Below are 17,290 nucleotides of genomic sequence, written 5' to 3'. Positions count from 1 at the left end.
CAATCATGAGCTTTTTAAAGCCATTCATGCTTGACCGCGAGACGTCCAGCAATTTCCCCCGGCAAGCCCTGCCTCCATCCACATCCATAGAAGAGGAAGAGGAAGACAGCCTGGAAGAGAGCCCTGGATGACCCAAAAGAAAGGACGTATTATCAGTGGCGGTTCTAGACCAATTTGACTGGGGGGGCCACTGGGGGGCCAGTTATTTTCTGAGGGGGGCACAATAAATGCAGGACGAAAAGAGAACTAGAGAAGTAATTGTGCATAAGAAAACAATGCAATACAGTTATTGGTATTTGTTTCAGTACACTTATTTATTTCAGATAGATCTTATAGTTATTACTGTTAGCTTGCACTCACACCATATTTATATAAAAATAAAGGCAATGAACAGTTACATCTCTACTTTACATAAGGGTGTCTGCACAATCTCACATTACAGCAACAAAATCCTGCGATTTTTGGCAAACCGAGTACCAGAAAATATACATTTAAAAAAAAAAAAAAAACGTAGATTAACGTCCCTGTAGCTTCTTATTGCACTAAGAAGCTTATTGCACTGTATAGATATGTATATATATGTATATATATATACACACGCATATATATACACATATATACGTATATATATATACATATATATAAAAGTCAACTATAATATTAGTCAAATATGAAGAAGTTAAACTTTGAACATCCATGACTTAAACACTTTATCCAGGATAAAAGCCATAGCTGCACCTGCAAGGTGAATACAGCTGGTAACAGAAAAAGTGTTTGAATGCGTACATTAACAGGTTTATGATATCACTGCCCCGTCCAAGACACGAGTGGATCTGACTTTAATTACAGTTGACTCAAGTGTTTCGTCAACTTAATGTGTTGCTTAAAATAATACTTCTGCATACAGTATGTGACACTGTAACCCCCTGATCCCACCAGAAGCGTCTGCGCTGCGCTGCGGCTGCGCCGCGCCGCGACCTCCTCCTGCGTCATAACCCACCAGGCGCGTTTCAAAACGTTGCGGAAGCAGGAGCGTCGTGTGTGCAGCCTCGCAGTTGTTGTTGATTTTGGAATATTTCCTGGACATTTGTACTTCTACAAGTAGTAGGCTACGTAGTTAAATGGTTTATGTTTGTGTCTGTTTAAATCGGGTTTATTGTTGTTATTTCCTATGTTGTTGTGTTGTAGACTACAGACAGTTAATAATAATTGTAATATTCCAGTTATAAACGACATGAATCAAAGATGTGTTGCTGTATTTTAGTGGTAAAAAAATATGCATTCATCATCATAATTATTCTATATATATATATATAATTGACAGTGCCTGTAAACCGGAGGAGAACGCTGGCATGTATTCTCCTACTTGAAAGACGGTGGTGGGGGGGAGGAGAAGGAGCCGGTTTTGGGTGCACCCCCTCAACCAGCAAAGCAGACAACAAGGTGATTTTCATCACTTCCTGCCTGCGCCGCGCTGCGTCAAAAATAGGATTCATCCTATATTTTAGAAATTCCTTGTGGCGAGGAGCTTCTGGGACGCTTCGAGCCGCGGGTCTGGTGGAATAGCACCCATTGACTAGAGTGGCCGCGATCGCTAAAAACGCCGCCGCTCGCTAAACGAAAATCCTGATTCGTAGTACAGGCCCCTGGTCTGATTCTGAAACCTGTTCTGAAATGTAAAAAAACATTTCTTTAACTCTGAACCTACTTTGAATCATCCTGTTTTCAGAATGTATTTTTTGTTAGATGCCTGAAGTAAAATCTGTGGTTATCACAAGCTTAAGATACTTCTTTGAATGACATTACATATGTCAGTAAATACCTCACTGGTGAATGTCTGAAGTGTGACTAAATGAGACGACTAAACATCATCACGCAAAACATTAGCTGTCTTTAGCTTAGCGGTGGTGATACGCAGCCATGTCGTTAGTTTATTGCCTAATGTTAGCTTTTTACTTCTGCCGATTGCATTTATGCCTCAACTATTATAAAAGTTGTGTTAATATGTGGAGATTATTAAGTATCAAAAAAGTGTGATTGCCACAGATCTTATTTTCTGCAACATTCCAATTTAAATGTTTTATGTGAAAATCCCATTGCTTTTTTTGAGGGAGCCCACGCAATGGTTGGCCTACATACATTTGTCATCACTCATAACACTCTTTTTTTTGCTGAACTTGTGTTTGATAAGGCTTAATTGAATATTTCTAAAGTGTGAATGTAAAGTAAAAGTATTTGTTCCCTTCATCATACTCAGCTATCCACTGATTTGGCTATGTGTGCAAAACAGAGTTTCCATTTCAAAATGTTTCACAGTTTTGGGACAGCCATGGAAAACTGGAGGTGGAGACATTCTTCTTGCTGTGACTAGAGACAAGTTTTTCCAAAATGAATCCTCTGCTCACTATAGTGTCTTCAAGGCCTGGGGGTAGTACTTGAGGAAGATCCTGCGGGCGATCTCGTACGTGTTGCCCTGAGGCTTGGTCGGATATTTTCGGGTGTTGTAAATGAACCCCTTCTCCACCTGGAACACGGCCTGGTTAAAGGTGTCCTGCTTGTATGGCCGTCCAGTGTCCAGACAGTCTACCAGGGTTTCAACGAAAAGACCCCATCTCTGGGCGTAGTAGTCCTCCATGAGGCCCCCCCACTCTTTGCTGGCGTAGTCCAGGATCTCACCGCTGGGACCCCACAGAGTAAGCTGGTTCCTGGCATTCATGTCGTACAGCTGGGCCTCCTTCTCATCCAGGGCGAAGGAGCGGGCCCTCTCCAGCCATGTCCCCAACAGGAAGTTGCGGTCGCTGCTCAGCAGACAGTTGAGTTCAGGCAGGAGGTCGTACACCAGCACCCCCCCCGCAGTCAGCAGCTCTGGCAGCTTCTGGTTCTTGAAAGCATCTGTGATATCCTGGTAGAAGCTTGTTGTCAGGACTTGTAGGACCTGCCGAGTCACGTCCACGAGATCGCAGCGGAAAGTCTCCTTGGACATGAGGGACGGAGCCGCCTCGACGATCAGTTTCCATGCTTTGAACAAATCAGCCGGGTCGTACCACCGGTCAGCGTTCATGTGGAGAGAGGGTCTGTGCACCAGGGGGCTGTGGTTGTGGTTTTTGTAGTGTGGCACGGTGCAGTTGTAGACGCTGGCAAACAGCAGCCTCCACGCCGCCGTCAGGCTGTCCTGCGTGCTGCCGTAGCGACGGATAGCGTACAGCGACACCCACTTGGACAGGTTGACCGGCTCCTTACGCCACGCCAGCTCGCTCATCAGCTCGTACATCACCGGATTCTGCTCAATGCCCTCAGGCGCCATGCCTATGCCAACCAGGGTGGAGTTTGGGAACTGTAAGGCTTTGAAGGGCCCCGAGTTCATGCTCTCCACCGTGCCAAAGAATCCACTGTTGCCCCCAAAGTTCTGCAGCATGCACCAGATGAAGGGCTGCCCGTAGAAAGACTCTGTGTAGGAGAAAATTGGCTCCGTCTCTGCAAACAGGTCCAGCACGATCATTCTGCCCAGAGGCACTCCGTGTAGTAGAGCCTGAATCTGGGCCGGCTTCCAGAATGCTGCGTCACTGAAGAACAGCCAGCCCTGCATCAGCCAGATTGCCTGAGGATCAACTGGGGACAAAACATGAGATTTAGACGAGGGGCAACAAGGGGACAGTTCTCCAGCATGGCTGAAAAGTCAGCAAGAAACTCAAGGGGGCTTTCTGTGTAGGAGAATTGAACAACAGGCTGGGTTGAGATAGTTACTATAAATGTAATCTGTTACAACTACTAGTCATATTTTCAACAATGTAATCAGATTAAGCGCTTTGAGTCATTGAAAAAGCGCTATAATAAATGTAAGGAATCAGTAAGCTAATACCACAGGTACAAAGTAATGTAACCCGATTACTTTCAGCTACTTTTGGTTACCTTGATATCAAATCAAATGCAAATACATAAGAGAGAAAGGAATAACAATAAGATGTGTTCCACTTAGAGGTATTGTAGGTATGTAAAGCAACAAAACAATATGATCTTAGAAAAGAAGAAAACTGAATATTTTCTACCAAAAATATGTCACGTTAAATTATAGGCAAGTCCTACATAATAGTATAGTTTACATATGTTGTATTTGTAATTCTATGTCTTGTCTATATGGAAGCAAACAAGAGACAGAAGTATTTGAATTTGATCAGACACTGAATTTATAGCATTAAAAATAATGACTTTGAAAATCATGTATCTGAATTTTTTTGCTCCGAATTTACCTATGTGAAATAAAAAGATAACAATTCAAGTTAAAAAAAATTGAATATTCAAATTCAGATCCCAAAAATTCAAGTGAAAAAAAATTAGAATGTACAATTTCGGTGTTTAAAAATTCGACGTCAAAAATGTCGGTGTTTAAAATTCGATGTCCAAAATTGCTATGCAACATCATCCGGCTACTCAGACAGGATAAGCAATTGAGCACGAATGCAATCAAACAGACTTCTGGCCTATCAGAGCCAAGCGGCGAACTCTGGGAGTGCGGTGAAGCCCAATGCTGCAAACTGTAGGCGATGGATGCAGATGGGAGCAATTCCCGTAGACCCTATGTTAAAATGTCCAACTTAACATCAGAAAATAAACATGTTTCTAGCCTGGATCCACAAAAACATATTCTGTATATAGTCAGATTCCCCCTTCATGACAACGGGATCACTGCTAGATCCGTTAGCTCCATTAGCTCCGTGATGCTACAGGGGCTCAGCTCATGAGGAGAACACTACTTGAACTCGGCCGTGTTTGTTGTGTTGGTTCCTGGTGGACTATTCGTCATGCAAATATAGGATTTATCTGAGGTTAAAACAGACCGTCCATGAATGCAGTTTCTTCTGTAAGAACTCATTATACCCTACTGGCCTACTAGGGCATTGCGTTCCAAGAATGCAGGGTTGTTGGTTGTTCCTAGAATCTCTAAAAGTACAATGGGAGCCAGAGCCTTTTCTTATCAAGCTCCACATTTGTGGAATCAGCTTCCAGTTTGTGTTCGGGCGGCAGACACCCTATCCGTTTTTTAAGAGTGCGCTTAAGACCTTCCTTTTTGATAAAGCTTATAGTTAGGGCTGATTAGATTCAGCCCCTAGTTTTGCTGATATAGGCTTAGTTTGTCGGGGGACATCTTACTTCTTCCTTCTCTCTGTCTATACCTGTGTACTCTCATGTTCCGATTAACCCAGCTTCCCCACATGTCTTTCTTTTTGGTGTCTATATACGCCGGGATCCGGAGTCATGGATGATCCTGCGGTCCTGTGTCCTGGATCGCGAGCCCTGGATCTTGAGTCGTGGCTGTGGTCCTGGATCATCGGTCCTGGATGGATATCCTCGTGGATTCATCTTCCTATTATACACACATGCATTTCCAAACATTTGGACTACCTATGTTGCAAATGTATTATCTTTTCAATTTACACACGGCATCTATTGCACGTCTGTCCGTCCTGGGAGAGGGATCCCTCCTCTGTTGCTCTCCCTGAGGTTTCTCCCATGTTCCCTTTAAACTGTGGGTTTTCTCCGGAAGTTTTTCCTTGTACGATGTGAGGGTCTAAGGACAGAGGGTGTCGTATTGTCTTACTGATATTCTGTACACACTGTGAAGTCCACTGAGACAAATGTAACATTTGTGATATTGGGCTATATAAATAAACATTGATTGATTGAAGTCAACCCTGCGTACTTTATGTTATGTTACTGATGTTTTTATTAAGCTAACGTTAATGAATGTTTAGAGTTGGGTTAGCATTTGGGCAATCGGTAGCTCCATCTGTGCTAACGATGATATGCGTAGCATCCAAGTTAAACGTAATAGAGAAGTATAAAACAAAAGGCTTCTGTGCGAGGTTGGTAAAATATGGTCATCCTTGTACGTTAGATAGTTAGTTTGCTAGTTAGGTTACTGTATGCATTGTTAAGGTTCATTTCAATTCGCTATGCTCTACTATAGCATAAAATAGACTAACTCTCTTCAACAATACGTTGACTTTAGCTAGTGTATATTAAATCAACCTCACAATAAAATGTGTGTATCTTTAAAATATGAACGTCACATTTCTAGATGGTCCAGCAATAATGCTCACTTAGATATTGTAATATGGTTTGTTGAACTGGAGTTATTTATTGCAGCTAACCGCCTATCCGACTAACGACCCAAACATTGTTGTTTTTAATATTATTACCAATGCCTCTTTTAATTGCATTATCATCACACTTGAGAAACAGCCTTATCGTGGCTGGAGAACGTAACATGTCACTTAATGCCTGCATTTAAGGACGATGAATAGCGTAGTCAATGCTTTAGTGACAAGGACATGATTTGTTTAAATAGTAGATATGACGTTATGTGACTTCAGTGCAAATTAAGCTTATCCATTGCATTTGTTAAATAGGTTTGTGTCTTAGCCTTACGTGTGAGATACATATGAATATGGCATATGAAAACATTAATTTGACTGACTCATGAAAAACTCATCCAAAGTAACAGTAAAATAAAAAGGACCTTTACAATAATACTCAAACTGATACAGTATAAGGACTGTGATATCCAGCAATTTCTTAAGTAGAACAATAAGATTATGACCCGTTTTTAAAAGAAGATAAAAAGTTGTTTGCATGTAAAGAAGTCTGTAACCCACGCATGTAACTTTACATCTGTTTGTTCAAAGTGTCCTTAAGGTGATCCAGACAGGCTGGACCAGAGGAGGAGAGACAGATCTGGACTCCTAACAGCAGAGAACTTCAGCACGGATTCCAAGGTACATCTTTTTCATACTTTACAAAGAATGCATAAAGTAATGACTCTAATACACTGATATACAGTGGGGCAAAAAAGTATTTAGTCAGCCACCAATTGTGCAAGTTCTCCCACTTAAAAAGATGAGAGGCCTGTAATTTTCATCCTAGGTACACTTCAACTATGAGAGACAAATGAATTTATTTGCAAATGATGGTGGAAAATAAGTATTTGGTCAATAACAAAAGTTCATCTCAATACTTTGTTATATACCCTTTGTTGGCAATGACAGAGGTCAAACGTTTTCTGTAAGTCTTCACAAGGTGTTCACACACTGTTGCTGGTATGTTGGCCCATTCCTCCATGCAGATCTCCTCTAGAGCAGTGATGTTTTGGGGCTGTCGCTGGGCAACACGGACTTTCAACTCTCTCCAAAGATTTTCTATGGGGTTGAGATCTGGAGACTGGCTAGGCCACTCCAGGACTTTGAAATGCTTCTTACGAAGCCACTCCTTCGTTGCCCGGGCGGTGTGTTTGGGATCATTGTCATGCTGAAAGACCCAGCCACGTTTCATCTTCAATGCCCTTGCTGATGGAAGGAGGTTGTCACTCAAAATCTCACGATACATGGCCCCATTCATTCTTTCCTTTACACAGATCAGTCGTCCTAGTCCCTTTGCAGAAAAACAGCCCCAAAGCATGATGTTTCCACCCCCATGTTTCAAAGTAGGTATGGTGTTCTTTGGATGCAACTCAGCATTCTTTCTCCTCCAAACACGTCTAGTTGAGTTTTTACCAAAAAGTTCTATTTTGGTTTCATCTGACCATATGACATTCTCCCAATCCTCTTCTGGATCATCTAAATGCTCTCTAGCAGACTTCAGACGGGCCTGGAGTGGACATGTACTGGTTTAAGCAGGGGGACACGTCTGGCACTGCAGGATTTGAGTCCCTGGCGGCGTAGTGTGTTACTGATGGTAGCCTTTGTTACTTTGGTCCCAGCTCTCTGCAGGTCATGGACTCGGTCCCCCCGTGTGGTTCTGGGATCTTTGCTCACCGTTCTTGTGATCATTTTGACCCCACGGGGTGAGATCTTGCGCGGAGCCCCAGATCGAGGGAGATTATCAGTGGTCTTGTATGTCTTCCATTTTCTAATAATTGCTCGCACAGATGATTTCTTCACACCAAGCTGCTTACCTATTGCAGATGCAGTCTTCCCAGCCTGGTGCAGGTCTACAATTTTGTTTCTGGTGTCCTTTGACAGCTCTTTGGTCTTGGCCATAGTGGAGTTTGGAGTGTGACTGTTTGAGGTTGTGGACAGGTGTCTTTTATACTGATAACGAGTTCAACCAGGTGCCATTAATACAGTTAACAAATGGAGAACAGAGGAGGCTCTTAAAGAAGAAGTTACAGGTCTGTGAGAGCCAGAAATCGTGTTTGTTTGTCGGTGACCAAATACCTATTTTACCGAGGAATTTACCAATTAATTCATTAAAAATCCTACAATGTGATTTCCTGGATTCTTTCCCCCCATTCTGTCTCTCATAGTTGAAGTGTACCTAGGATGAAAATTACAGGCCTCTCTCATCTTTTTAAGTGGGAGAACTTGCACAATTGGTGGTTGACTAAATACTTTTTTGCCCCACTGTAGATGCCATTAAACATGACTAAATACTAGATCACCTACACATCAGTGATGTTGAGTGTACTTTCTTAGCAAAAGGTTACATTTACATGTTACCAAGCAACATAACTTTTTTTTTTTTATTGGAAGCAAATACACCAACAAAACAACAGAGCAGTGTCACAGATAACTTCCATTCATCCATTTCCCCCCGTCGTTTTATCCCTCCCACAATCCCACCCAAAGGAGAACACTTCTCAGTACACAAAATGAAAACAGTACAAAATACATATAACAAATACATAAGTATGAAAATAAAAAATAATAATTTAAAAAAAAAAAAAAAAAAGAGGGGGGGGGTGGCTCAGTCGTCACAGTCAGGCAGGGATGTCAGAGATTCAATATGATTTAAGAAAGGTCTCCACGTTTTTTCAAAAGAACTTAAGGAACAGTTGAGGGAAAACCTAAGCTTTTCGAGTTTAATGGACAGTAACATTTCTTTCACCCACCTGCTATGAGATGGAGGTTGAGCGTGTTTCCAATTGAGGAGTATAAGTCGCCTGGCTAACAGGGTGGCAAAGGCTAGAACAGTCTGAATAACTTTAGAGGTAACAGGCTGCAGGGGGGCACCAAACAAGACCAAGAGAGGATCTGAAAGGATAGTAGTATTATATGCTGTGCTAAGAGTTTTGAAGACATCGGACCAGAATGTGGTGAGCCTAGGGCAGAGACAGAACATATGGGAATGATTGGCTGGGGATTGTTTGCACCTATTACAAGAGTCAGTTACATTGGGGTAAATCCGAGAAAGCCTCAAGTTAGTGTAGTGAACTTTGTGCACCACTTTACACTGTATGAGGCCGTGCCTTGCACAGATTGAAGAGGAGTGAACCAACCGTAAAACTTGTCGCCAATAATCATCGGGCAGTGTGATTCCAAGCTCCTGCTCCCAAGAATCCCTGGGGCCGGTCGCTGGGCTGTCAATAGCAGAACTGATAAGGCTGTAAATGCTAGAAATTAGACGCTTTTGTTCGGGATCAAGCGCCACTAACAAGTCAACCAGGGTTTCTGGGGGACGACTCGGGAATTTGGGGTTCTGATTCTGGACAAAATGCCTCGTCTGAAAAAAAAACGAAATAGGTGGGTTCTAGGCAGGTCGAATTTCTTCGAGCGCTCCGGGAAGGACATAAAAGTCCCCTGGTTGTAGAGGTCCCTAAATGTGGTTAACCCTTTGTCAAACCAAGTCCGAAAGGCCATATCGGTGCAAGAGGGCAGAAATAGGTGATTATTTACAATGGCCATTGGCGTGGATTTTTTTTGCCCCAGAGGAAAGAGCTTATTAGTTGATCGAGCAATTTGAAAAAAGACTTCTTAATAAGGATGGGGATATGTGAGAAAAGATATAGAAACTTGGGTAAAACAACCATTTTAACCAAATTAACACGACCCACTAGGGATAATGGGAGTGCAGACCATCTGACAAAGTCCAGTTTACACCTCTCAAGGAGAGGAGAGAAATTTTTGGAGAAAAGGCGATCAATTGAGTCAGTAATATGCACCCCCAAATATTTAAACCCGTCTGTAGAATATTTGAAAGGGAAAAAAGCTGGGGGTATACTTTTAGCTGTAGAATTGATGGGGAAAACTTCGCTCTTGTGGAGGTTAAGTTTATAGCCTGAATAGGACCCAAATTTGTCGAGGATGTCTAGAACCACGGGAAGAGAGGCAGCTGGATTAGACATGTATAAAAGGAGGTCGTCGGCGTATAACGATAATTTATGAACTTTCCCAGCTCTGGTGATACCCTCAAATCCACCCTCCTGACGCAGCCAGATTGCTAAAGGCTCGATAGCTATGGCAAATAAGAGGGGGGAGAGAGGGCAGCCCTGTCTGGTACCTCGATAAAGGGGAAATGGGGCAGACTGGAGACCGTTTGTGTGGACTGAGGCAACTGGGCAGGCATAAAGCAATTTGACCCAAGATATAAATTCTGAATTGAAACCAAATTTCTGCAACACAAAAAAAAGGAAGCTCCATTCCACCCTGTCGAAAGCCTTCTCCGCATCTAGTGAAATAATCAATTCCGGACTGCATGAACTAGATAAGCCAATGATATTCAAGAGCCTCCTTGTGTTATGAAATGAGTGTCTTCCAAGCATGAAACCTGTTTGGTCGGTAGATATTATACTTGGTAGGACCCGTTGTAGGCGTTGGGCTAGGATCTTTGACAGGATCTTTAAGTCAACATTTAAGAGGGAGATGGGCCTATAGCTACCACACATAAGAGGGTCTTTATCACTCTTAAGCAGAAGAGAAATGGAGGCCTCCGACAGGGTGGGAGGCAGGCGGCCCTCAGCAAAAGACTCATTATACATTCTCTGAAGGGCTGGTGCAATTATGCCAGGGAGTAACTTAAAAAATTCAACAGAAAACCCGTCAGGGCCTGGAGTTTTACCGTACTGAAGTGACATAATTGCCTCCTGTACTTCCTTGATAGAGATTGGACTTCCCAGCTCCTTACACAAATCCTCATTTATTTTGGGGAAAACTGTCCTATCTAGAGGATTATCTCCATCCCAAACATCTGGAGGACATTGGGAGGAATAGAGGTTAGTGTAGAAAGAACAAAATATCTTATTGATCTCTGTCGGGTCCGAGGAAACTTCACCTAAAGTAGATTTGATCTTGGGGATCAATCTGGATAGTGTAGCTGCACGAGCCTGGTGTGCTAATAGTCTTCCCGCTTTGTCCCCAGTCTCAAAGAAACGTTGTCTAGCGAGGAATAACTGCTTCTGAGTCTTACATGTGGACATTAAATCAAATTTGGACTGAAGTTGAAGGCGTTCCTTATAAAGAGCAGGGGTAGGAGCTGAAGCATACAACTGATCAATTCTAAATACCTCCTTAGTGAGCGCCTCCGACACTCGCCTTTCTGCCTTCCTTAGGTTTGAGACATAGGAGATGATTTGGCCACGCATAAACGCCTTGCATGCTTCCCATAGCGTGCGTCTAGAGATCTCTGGAGAATCATTAGTATCGAAGAACAAGGAGATCTGCGTATGGAGGAATTCTTTAAAGGAAGTGTGGGCTAGTAGGGAGGAGTTAAGTCTCCATTATCTGGATGAGGGGACGCGACTAGGAAGGCTAATATCAATAGATACGGGGGCATGATCTGAGATAACAATACTATGGTAATCACATGAGTGGACCTCTGATCGAAAGTAATTATCCAAGAGAAAAAAATCTATCCGAGAGTACGAATGATGGACGTGTGAAAAAAATGAAAAGGCTTCGACTGAATGGGATTTGACTCTCCATGGGTCGAATAAACCTAAACTAGATTTATATGTGTCAAGGACTTTAGCTGACTTGGATAACGCCAGGGGCTTAGAGGAAGACCTGTCTAGGGAGGGGTTTTGAGTTAAATTGAAATCACCGCCGATAATTAAGTAATGGTCATCAACTTTAGGGAGTGAGGAGAAAAAATGTTTAATAAATGTATCATCATCCCATGTTGGAGCATAAGCACAGGCCATAACCACCGGCATACTACACAGTCTACCAGAAATAATTACAAATCGACCATTTGGGTCCTCAATGGAGTTTGATAACTCAAATGGGACATTCTTGTGTATAAGGATAGCCGCACCTCTTGCCCTAACTGGGAATTTAGAGTGAAATACATCCCTTATCCAAGGTCGCTTGAGAAGGCCAATCTCTGAGGAACAAAGGTGGGTTTCTTGTAAAAAGAAAATATCACCCCTAAGTTGCTTTAAATGAGTCATTACCTTATTACGTTTGATGGGCTGATTGGCACCCTTCAGGTTCCAAGAGATAAAGCGAAGATTCTTACCCTGAGTCGTCATATCATAAGGAGACGAGGGGCACTAACTCTCCCATGGCTGACGTGACTCCCGAGCCAAAGGAAAAGGGGAAAAAACAAGAAAAACAACAACCCTCCCACCCCCCCATTCCCTTATACAAACCAAGCGCGACCACATCTTCACTCCCAACAGGGTATCCCTTTCTGCTTCCATAACCTACTCTTACTCGGAGGTCAACCGGTTAAATAATATGAAAAATAAATAAAAATAAAAAATATCCCACATTTTAAAGAACATATATGATTACATTGAAGCAACATTAGTCCTCAACTTTAAACAAGCCGTCAATAAGTTTGCCTAAACAATTACCTCAAAAACACAAAAACATCCCACTTAAGAAACTCTACTGCAGGATAGCATATGGCAAGAGATAAAAGCAAACAAAAAGAGGTAATAATAGCAATAATTAAATAAAGTGCCTGATATAGGATAGCCTAACCGTCGCATTGGAAGAAACATAACATGTTTACCATCGTAATCAAAACAGGGGAAAAAAATGGTGATAAAATCACATGCGGCGACCACACCTTGCGATTGGAAGTAAACAAAGTCCCCATCATAACAAAGACAAATACATGGAGTCTATACACGTCGCTCCCGGAACATACGGAGAGTAAACACAACTCACGCGCCGACCCGTTTCCATGGTCACCACGGCGCTCTTGCAAGGTGACCGCATAGCAGTGAGTACACGGGGCAGCATGCAGTAGCAGGAGCAGACGGCTTAGTCCAAGCAGACGGAGGAATACAGTCTTTTGTGGAAACCCTCAGTAGAGGGTGGCCGCCAGGAACACCATACTGCCCCCTACTCTTTGCCCATCACCCGCTCGTTGTAGAATGCGTGCGCGTCCTCCGGAGTCTCAAAAGTGAACGTTCCATCCTCAAACGAGACTTGCAAGCGAGCGGGGAAGAGAAGCCTGAATTTCACTCCTTTCTGGTAGAGGGCTTGCTTGATTTTGTTGAAAGCAGCTCGTTTCTTTGCAGTGATGGCGCTGACGTCTGGGTACACTCGCAGCGTTGTGTCGCGGTACTTAAGCTCGTGTTGTCTGGTCCAGCGAAGCACCTTCTCCCTCTCTTGAAAACGATGAAAGCATATCACAAAAGGCCTGGGTCTACCTCCCGGTCCAGATCTGGGAGCTAGTGTGCGATGTGCTCTCTCGAGCTCCGGGGGTTTGGAGAGGACATCGGGGCCGAGGCTTCCCATCAGCAGGTCGGATATGAACTCGGTCGGGTCCCGGCCTTTTTCACTGCCCTCGGGTATATTTATTATCCGGAGGTTGACTCTGCGGGACCGGTTTTCCATGTCGTCGAGGCGATCTAGAAGAGACTTATTCTGGGTCAGTAGTGTTTCCACTGTTTTTTCCGTGCTTGTTATGCGCTCAAAGTTATCCCCCGCCAGGGTCTCTGCAGCAACGAGGCGTTTATTAAATTGATTCACCGTCTCGCGGAGCGCGTCCACCGAGCTCTGCAAAGGTTTGACAGACTCCTGGATTAACTCAGACATGTCTTTCCGGAGCGAGGCCCGTTGCTTCTCCAGTTCAGAAACCAGCTGGCTCATTGAAAAGGTGTCCGGTGTGTCGCTAGCGCCGGAGCTAGCTGCCGCCATTTTAGCAATTTTGCTAGCTACAGGAGTTGCACCGCCACGAGCAGCAGGGCAGTTCGGCGTATTGCTCGCTTTAGATTTAGAACCACTCATTTCACGACTGACTTGAAGTTATAACTGTAATCCGTCACTTTCCCGAATGAATTGTGGTATTTACACAGATATATTAAAGTTAAAGTTGAAGTGCAACCGGGAGACCTCCTCCGTGCGACTTTCTCCTACAACATCACTACCGGAAGTCACATAACTTTTTTGTTCAACTTTCACATTTCAATGTATTTAAGGCAAATATTATTGAACATAGTGAGAACTTCGACCCTTTGTCTCTGCATACTGACTGTACATGTTAAAAGTGATTATTTCAGTGAGACAACCGAACAGAGCAAGCTTCTAAACTAAGTTTTGATAACAGTTAAATATTATTTTAATAATAAATGTATTTCAATGTTGATGAATTTAGAACGGTTTATTCATAATCTGATTATCTTTGTAGTACACTGTTGGATTTAAAAACACATTATAAAAAAAAAAAAAAAAAAAAAAAAAAAATCATATTTATAGCCCCTGAACACCTCTTTCTTAAATAACACACTTGCTCTGTAATAATGTTTTGGACTGCTTCACCATTTTCTCTTTCTCTGAGGGTCCAGAAGAACATCCAAGAGAGAAAGGAAAAGCATCATGAGATTTAAGGGCAGTACAGGACATTCACTAAGAGACACTTATAATGTAACACAAAGACCTGCACACTGACTAGTTTTGTAGTCTAACAGGAACTTAATTTCTGTGTTGTTTTGTGTTTTACGTTGCACCTCAGAGCACAAACTGACTACTTACCCGAGCCCCACTGTTCTCCGTCATTTTTCTCCCGGGTTGTTGAGATCACATGACTGACAAAGCCGTGCTCTGATAGGCCAGAAGTCGGTTTGATTGCCTTCGGGCTCGATTGCTTATCCTGTCTGAGTAGCCCGGATGATGCTGCATCGCAATTTTGGACGTCGAATTTTATACACCATAAATTCGGTGTCTAATAAAATTCAAATACTTCTGTCTCTTGTTTGCTTCCATGTCTACCCATCATAAAATGATATTTATTTTAAAATGTATTGAAATGTTGTTATCCTGCTAGCAACCCTCGTTTTTGAAAAATGTATCAGTAAAGTAGTAAAGTACTGTTTATGTAGTGAAGACAGTATTTTTTTGTGTCCTGGTTACGTAATCCTGTTACATGTAATCCGTTACTCCCCAAGCCTGACAACAGGTCATAATCGGTCATCAGTTGTTTCACTTGTCACATCAGAACATCAGCATTCTGGCAGGAAGCGTTCGATCAGGACATTAGTGGTAGACGCTCACCTGCGGTCATGGAGGCAAAGACGGAGCGGCTGACTGCTGACAGGTAGGCGGGGTCAGAGGAGGGGGGGGTCATCTCGTTGAAGGTGTCAGTGTTGTAGATGTGATCGGTTCCAAACTGCTTCACCACCTGGGACAGGTAGAGGGAGCCGATCTGCAGGAACAGAGGGTCCCGGGGGTCTAAGACGTAGGAGCACGAGTAGCTGCAGTTGAAGTGAGCCCAGGGGCCCAGCCTGGTCACATTGGCTTCTGGGAACAGCCTGAAACACAGGAGACACCTCAGAGGTTAGAGCTGAAGTTGCACCTCACTGGGCCCAGCCATATTATCTGCACAGAAGTATCAGTATTAGGGCTGCACGATCTGAAAACGGAGTGGGATTCATTTGACAGACTTTGCAATTGCGATATGATTTATAGTTTTGGAGGGATTGATCAATTTCTCATTATCATTGAAACACATCTGTTCCAAATAAATATGTAAACATTTTGTATGCTGGGTTATCTCTGCAGCAACACAACACTTCCTTTCAAATTTAATTTTAACACAGCGTTTGTTTACAAATATTGGGCTTTCTTGGATTTGGATATTGGGCTAGTCCATGCGGTGATTCTCAGCATACATGTCCCTCGAACAGTGAATGTGAAGCATTTGGTCTGCATGATAGGCAGATAATACTATAATAATGAAGTTGAGTTTGTGAGAAATCTTTAAGCTGATCACGTTCATCAAGTTCAGGAGTTGTTATCTTGTATCTTGTGGGAGGCTGTGGCTCAGTGGGTAGTGCACTGAACTTCGAATCAGGGGTTAGCAAGTTTGAGTCCCTCTGCAGTCAGCATGTCGTTGTATCCCTGAGACACTTCACCCCAAATTGCTCCTGTGGGGATTGCCCACAGTACTGAATGTATGTATGTAAGTCGCTTTGGATAAAAACAACAAGTGTAATGTATATTCATATAAGATCAATGAATTACGCTTATTGAATTGAAGCTTGTGAACAATTCGCAGTTAACAGCTGTTATTCCAACGATTAATATTCATATCAACATTTAGGAAAACTAAGTATGGGATTGTTCTCAGCAGGTGACTTATATTAAATTACTTTAGAGATCCCTGTTAGTACGAGCCTAAAATAAAATGGGCAGTATATTTCTATAAGGTTGAAACCTAACCCAGCATGAGTCACCTGAGGATTCCAGCGGGAATGTTCCCAGAGAAGGCCGGCAGCACGGGAATCATGCCGAAGGATCTCATCCGCTCCAAGATTTTAAACTGCAAAAAGAGAGAAAAACCCGAAAAACATATAAAAAAGAAATTCTACCTTCTCATAAAGTGGATTAAATCAATTAGTTTGTTGTCACTGTTTGAAATCTTCACAAAACCGTTTGTGAGTGCAACGGTATCATAAAAAGAGAAAATACCTCTGAAGCCACTATTATGTACAATAGTGATGTGTTAATAGTTTGTGTTTTAAAAAGATAAGACGTACTGCAGTTTGTAACTGGTCTGCTTTCAGCACATTCACTCAGTCTCACTCATGTGTTTGTCACTACCACTTGGTGGTGCCAGAGTTATAAAAACATGATTCTAGTCCTAGTGGCTTCATCTGTGTTGACAGGAATGGACGGTTCAGTACTTGGAGGAAGAGCTGGTTCACGTGCCAGGACTGAGGCAGGGGCCCTCCAAACTTGAAAAGGTTCCCCATTCGGTTCCAGGCCAGGAACGCGGGGCCGGAGAAGAACTCCTCGATCTCTGACTGGTTCAACCCGAGAGCCTTGTAAACCTGAAGGACACAACAAGGTAATAAGTTCATGTTCACATATCAATAAATGTATCATGCTTCTATGGTAGCAAAGATCAAATTAAATTACAATTTATCTTCCTGATCCTGTTAATGACTGGCTTTAAGCCCCTGTCACACTGTCCCGAAATGTACACCCGATGGACACACGAATATTGAATTGTCAATTTCGCACGAAGATGGCCCCGAACTACACACGAAGGCAACATTTACATTACATTTAAGACATACAACTGCAACAAAAGTAACACAAACAATTATGTTAAAGTGCTATGA

At 42.8% G+C, this 17,290-nt stretch overlaps 1 protein-coding gene across 1 annotated transcript in view; it reads right to left on the bottom strand.

Annotated features, from left to right (window-relative positions):
- Positions 1–281: 281 nt before the first annotated feature.
- Positions 282–17,290, bottom strand: part of naglu (N-acetylglucosaminidase, alpha) — a 28,126-nt gene continuing 11,117 nt past the window's right edge. The window contains exons 3-6 of the mRNA XM_034107199.2: positions 16,850–16,996; positions 16,400–16,485; positions 15,219–15,475; positions 282–3,609 (exon numbers count right to left, since the gene is read on the bottom strand). Coding sequence (XP_033963090.1) covers positions 2,405–3,609; positions 15,219–15,475; positions 16,400–16,485; positions 16,850–16,996 — 1,695 coding nt within the window. The 3' untranslated portion in view covers positions 282–2,404. The remainder of the gene's footprint in view (positions 3,610–15,218; positions 15,476–16,399; positions 16,486–16,849; positions 16,997–17,290) is intronic.

The sequence above is a fragment of the Pseudochaenichthys georgianus genome, chromosome 19 (assembly GCF_902827115.2).
Source record: "Pseudochaenichthys georgianus chromosome 19, fPseGeo1.2, whole genome shotgun sequence".
NCBI classification, from domain to species: Eukaryota; Metazoa; Chordata; class Actinopteri; order Perciformes; family Channichthyidae; genus Pseudochaenichthys; species Pseudochaenichthys georgianus.
The sequence above is the reverse complement of the archived record's forward strand: the minus strand, read 5'-3'. Positions and strand labels throughout refer to the sequence as shown.